Source organism: Wolffia australiana, chromosome 6 (genome assembly GCF_029677425.1).
Source record: "Wolffia australiana isolate 7733 chromosome 6, ASM2967742v1".
NCBI lineage: Eukaryota > Viridiplantae > Streptophyta > Magnoliopsida > Alismatales > Araceae > Wolffia > Wolffia australiana.
This window is the reverse complement of record NC_135840.1, coordinates 16,419,730-16,425,729: the sequence shown is the minus strand read 5'-3', so window position 1 is coordinate 16,425,729 and position 6,000 is coordinate 16,419,730. Positions and strand designations below refer to the sequence as shown.

At 51.6% G+C, this 6,000-nt stretch overlaps 1 protein-coding gene across 2 annotated transcripts in view; it reads left to right on the top strand.

Annotated features, from left to right (window-relative positions):
- EMB2016 (mRNA methyltransferase EMB2016) overlaps positions 1-6,000 on the top strand; it is a 47,406-nt gene continuing 41,406 nt past the window's right edge. For both annotated transcript variants that reach the window (XM_078576412.1, XM_078576411.1), the window contains exons 1-2: positions 1-266; positions 657-745. In XM_078576412.1, coding sequence (XP_078432538.1) covers positions 192-266; positions 657-745 — 164 coding nt within the window. In that variant the 5' untranslated portion in view covers positions 1-191. The remainder of the gene's footprint in view (positions 267-656; positions 746-6,000) is intronic.

Genomic DNA, 6,000 nt, shown 5'->3' with positions numbered 1-6,000 from the left:
ATCTTCGAACTTTTATCTGAGCCCTAGAGCGTCCTCCCGCTCAATTCAGTGAAGTAGATCGTCGAGTTCGTCGTTCGGAACGTTCTAGGTGTCCTGCGTGCTAGATCGAGGTGAAATATCTGTGCCTTGTAATGCGTGATTTGGCAAAAATGGCTGTTTGAAGCAGGATTTTGAGGTTTTTCGAGGAAAAAATGGGGCGGCCTGAGCCCTGCGTTCTGTTCTCGCATTCCTTCGTCCATGTGGATCTCGATGAGTACGTCGATGAGGTCTGTCGCTTTCCCTATATTGTTTTGAGTGAAGTGAAGGTTTGCTCTGTTTTTACTATTTTGATTGCCTTCTGCTTGGGAATGTGGCGATTCCCGGTCGGTGAAGATCTTTTACGGACTTGTGAGATTTATATTTTTTTCGAGAATTTTGAGATTTCCTTTGATCTCCCTGATTGCGTTGGCCAGGCTTTTTGTAAGATCGTTGTGGCGCTAGCAAATTTTCACTCATTTACTTTTATTTGTATTTCTCGCTATATCATGGCATTTACACTTAGTTTATTTATAGCTTTTAATGGGAACTAGCCCGATACTGTTTTCCAATCAATTTCGTCTTTTGGTGAATAATTCTCGGACGAAAGTAGCTTAATTGGCATCTCTTTCTTTGTCCAGGTTTTGTTTGCAGGACCCGTCGTTATTACGGGTTGCGAGTTTATTGAGCAAAATGCATCTCCTTCAGTTCCCGCAGTATCTCTTGTTGGGTATGACGTACATCTTTTTCTGCTTTAAAGGTTTCCCATTTTCATTTAACATTAAGGCACATGCCATGTACGAGAATTTCGAAATAATTCAGTTTTTCGAAATTCTCTTACCTGAGAAGAACAGATCGTAGATAGATGGAACTAGGAAATGAAATAGGCAGGATTAGGAAGCTAATATTTGTCTGCGAGAAAAGCCTGGGAAATTTTACAGATAGTCATTGAGTAAAAATAATGTTAAGAAAGAAACTCCTTTATTGGAATACGTAACTTCGATACTGTTACAGTGAGATCAATCAGGAAGAGACCAAACATAACCCTAGAAGGAAATCTCTTCACAAATGTGAAATTGAGTTCAATCAATTAACTGATAATGCAATCAACAAATGGTTGAAGAGTATAGGGTCAGGTATGGGGAGAGATCCGGAGAAAAAAAACGTGATGGAGGATGGAAGATGGACGAACAGAATGAGAGGAGTCAGGTTACTCCTTCCCCTTCTGGTCGTGAGTCTCTCCCGCATCTCAACCCTTGGCCCGTGCTGGCTTTCCAGTCGGGGGATGACCTTCCTGAAAATAACGAATCAGATAGTTAGAAAGCATCTTCGCTTACTCAATGACTTGATGCCAACAGAATTTGACTAAGTCTGACGGCGCCTCGTTAGTTCTCACTTACAGTTATTTCCTTTACAGAATGACATGAAGCAAGCCTTATATGTGTGCCTGAAAAATACCATATGATGTCGATTACTCTGTTTACACCCCAGATCCTTCATTATATTTTTAAGCCTTCCGAATGTTGAGTGCTTACTGTCAACTCTTGGATGATCGGAGGAGAGAATGAGAGGCAGGGCGGCGAGAGGAATCCCGCCGCCCGGGGAGCCAGGGAATAAAACCCTAGTGTTAGTGAGACATATCCTATATGGGCTAATGGGCCCTGTTCTATAAGCCCATTAGCCCTCTTATCTGTTTCTCTCTCCATAGGGTATATATACCCCTTTTACATCTCCTTATTCTCTTAAGTCATTACTCTATTCTCCTCTCAATCTCTCGTTCTCTCCAAGGACCCTCTAGGGTTCACATGGTATCAGAGCATTCGATGAGAAATGGACGGCGGATTTTGCGTTCTTGCTGGGAGATTTCTGATGGGATGCCGCTCAGAGGATGATGATTTTTTCCCCTCGATCTCGACACCGAATTAGGGAGACAAGGAGATTGATCTCGGCATCTAGGTCGGCCCACATCGGAGCTTCGATTTCGTCCAAGAACGCCCAGTGATCGGGGATCTTGGACGCGCGACGATCTTTGATCCCCGTCATCTCCTTACATCTCCATAGAGAATTCTTCCGCCTTCCCCGATCGTCTTGATTCCTCAGAGGGCTTGACATCACCCTCCTGGTGCACGGCCTTAGTCGTGCTCGCCATCCCGACTGCCACGTGCAGCCCTAGCTGCGCACAGCAGTCAAGGTCGCAGGCCGCAACCTTCAGGCCGCAACCCGCAGGCCGCAACCCGCAGGCCGCAACCCGCAGGCCGCAACCCGCAGGCTGCCGTCTGTGGAAGCCCAAGCCGTCTGTGGAAGCCCGAGCCGTCAGTTTCTCAGGTGAAGCCGAGGCCATGGTTGATGACAAGACTGCCGCCACGGCGGAGGAATTCTCCGACAACGATTTTCTGGAAAAACCACTGTCACATAAAGTGGTTCACCCCCTGCCGCATCCATCCGATGCGGGTCGTCTTTCTGGCCCCAATGTTCTCAAATGGAGTCGCTTCGTGGAGTCTACGCTGCAGGCTCGACAGTTGTACAAGCACTGCACGGCTCCAGCACTTCCGGCCTCCCATCCTCATTATGCCGCATGGGATGCGGAGGAACATTTTATATTGAATTGGCTTCGTCTTCACACTCTCACGCCGGAGTTTGCAGACACGTTCCCTTATCAGGCCACGGTCAAGGGTTTTTGGGACCAAGCCAACTTATTCTGCGGCAAAGATGGGGACAATTGGCGTCTCCTTGATCTCGTTGACCAGGCCTACTCCCTCCGCTAGGGTCACTGTCGATTATGGAGTATGCCCTGGCCCACAAACGTATATGGGATGAGGTGGATCGCTATCTTCCTCCGGATGATACCACCTGTCTTACGTATCAGCATACGATGCGTCTCCGCTTGCTGGGCTTTATCCGTGGACTGAATCGTGAGTACGAGCATATTCGACGTGCTGCCATGTACCGCAAGGAAGGCCTGCCCACTATTACTGACTTAGTGAAGGAACTTCAAGAAGAGGAGAGTCACATCCTGAAGTTTGGCCGTCTAGCTTCTGAGGATTCAAGGGACTCGACGGCCCTCCTCTCTCGCCCCTCCTCCACTCCTACACCGGCCCCGGGTGGTACTGCCCCTGTGTGCTCATACTGCAACCGCATTGGCCATACTGAGTCCCACTGTCGGAAGAAATTCTGGGCTGAACAGAAGAAGAAGAAGAAGAAAGATGCGGCCATGGTTACTCAGTCTACCCCGTCCACGTCCGGCACTTCGTCTTCCGTCACCGTTGAGCAGTTTGACCGTGTGCAGGCCCAGCTTGCTAGTCTCACGTCCCAGCTTGCTAGTCTCACGTCCCAGCTAGCTGCCCTTCAGCCATCTGCCCCTACGTAGTCGCCCTCCTTTGGTGCGTGCTCTCCCTCCCCCACTACGGAGTGGTATTGTGGCCATACCGCCTTTACTGCTCCCCTTGTTTCGGACACGACTTGGGTGATTGATTCGGGGGCCACGGAACATATGACCCCCTTCAACCACCGGTTTGTCTCGTATGATCGGCATGTTGGGGGTCGTACAGTGCTCACCGCGGGAGGTGGCCGACTCCCAGTGGCGGGTATTGGGGCAGTTTACATTGATGGCCTCGGCGTGGTTTAGGGGGTTCTTCATGTTCCGTCTTTAAGAGCGATTTTGATGTCACCCCAGCGTCTTGTCGATTCAGTGTTTTGCTCTTTTCACCTAACACCTGACGGAATGTCTCTGTCTGACAAGGTGGGGAGGACTACACCGATTAGACGAGAGCACGGGCTACTGCTGTTGGACGACGGGGGGACCTCGCAGTGCTTCCGGGTACAGCTTAGTCTTCGGCCGGCCGATGAGCAACGGAGGGGTCTACTTCATCTGACGCATCAGCGCCTCGGACATCCGTCTTTCACGTCTTTGCGGCGCTTATTTCCGACTTTGTTTGTGGGATTGGACCCGAAGACTATCGTGTGTGAGGCTTGTCAATTGGCTAAACACCGTCGTTCGTCTTTTCCCCCATCTCAGTCTCATACCTCGACGCCGCTGTTTCGCATTCATAGTGATGTCTGGGGACCAGCCCCCCGACCGAGCCTGCAGGGACATCGTTACTTCCTGATTTTCGTTGACGAGGCCACCCGGCTCACGTGGACGTATCTACTTCGGGCCAAGTCCGATGTATCGGAGACTGTTCGCCATTATTGCGCCATGATCCAGACACAGTTTGGCCGTGGTATTCAGCGCTTCCGGTCGGACAATGCACGAGATTTCGTCAACGCCGATCTTGCTGCGTTCTTTGCCGACAGAGGGATCCTCCATGAGTCCTCGTGCGTGGCTACACCGGAGCAGAACGGCATGGCCGAAAGACGGATCGGCTACGTGACATCGACAACTCAGACGCTTCTGGAGAACTATGAGGTCCCGTGGACGTATTGGGGTGAGGCGATTTTGACGAGTACACATCTCGTCAATCGTCTCCCATCCCAATCACTGGGCTTCACTAGTCCTCTTGATCGTTTCAGTGCGGCTTTCCCGGAGGTCTCCTTGAAGACCGGTCTTCTTCCTCGCATCTTTGGTTGCACCGCGTACGTCCACGACACCTCACCGTCCTTGACGAAGCTGGATGCTAGAGCTCTACGGTGTGTGTTCGTGGGGTACTCGACTCTCCAAAAAGGGTACCGCTGTTATCATCCTCCTTCGAGGCGGTTCTTTGTCTCGGCGAATGTCACCTTCGCTGAGTACGAGCCCTATTTTGGAGACTACTCTTCCTCATCCCGCCTTCCGTTGGATGAGGCTCCTTCGGTTGATCCTTCGTCATCTTCTCCTGATCCACCTTCCTTTGATCCTTCCGTTCCCCCCGTGCCATCTCCCGAGGTGCGTACGGAGCCGACCATTCCTGATTTCGACGTCGTTCCGTCTTTGCCTCCCCTTGAGGCCACCTCATCGTCGACTCCCAATGAGGATTCTTCTCCCGTTTTTCCTCTAGTGGAGAACTCACTTCCTCATACTCATGCTTCCGCTCCCTCTTCTTCCGGCGGTGGGCCTCCTTCCTCTGATGGTGACGATGACCACCTTGGCAGGCCCATCGCCCTTCGCAAAGGGGTTCGCAAGTGCACCCGCACTTCCCTTTATCCAATGTCTCATTATGTCTCTCTTGCACGGCTGAGTAACCCCTACCGGCTGTTTCTTTCTCGCATCGACTCGGATCCTATCCCTCGCCGCATCACCGATGCTATCGCTTCTCCTCATTGGAAAGCGGCGATGGACGAGGAGATGCAGTCCTTGCTCAAGAACCACACATGGGATGTCGTCCCCCTCCCTCCGGGCAAGAAGGCGGTGGGTTGCAAGTGGGTCCACGCCAAGAAGCACCACGCAGACGGGACCCTCGAGCGCCACAAATCTCGACTTGTGGCCCGGGGGTTCACCCAAGCTTACGGCATCGACTACTTCGAGACATTCTCTCCGGTGGCGAAGATGGAGACTATCCGTCTTCTCTTGGCATTGGCGGCTCATTTCCACTGGGTGATTCGGCAATTCGATGTGAAGAACGCCTTTCTGCACGGCGATCTGACCGAGGAGGTATACATGCAGCAGCCTCCGGGATATCCTCTTGGCCCGCCGGGCACCGTCTGTCGATTGCGTAAGTCCATTTATGGGCTGAAGCAGTCGCCACGGATGTGGTTCGGCCGCTTTGTCTCAGTCATGAAGGCCGAAGGATACACCCAGAGCAATGGGGATGCCACCTTGTTTTTCTGACATTCTCCTGGTGGCGTTTCCATCCTTGCTGTTTATGTTGATGATATGCTGTTGACGGGGTCCGATACAGTCGAAGCTACTCGTCTTGCTGCTGCTTTGGCCAAGGAGTTCGAGATCAAGGCCCTGGGAGAACTCCGGTATTTCCTTGGCCTTGAAGTTGCTTACTCTTCGAGGGGTATCTTCGTCTCCCAGCAGAAGTATTGCACGGATCTGTTGACTTTGACTGGTATGACAGAGTGCGC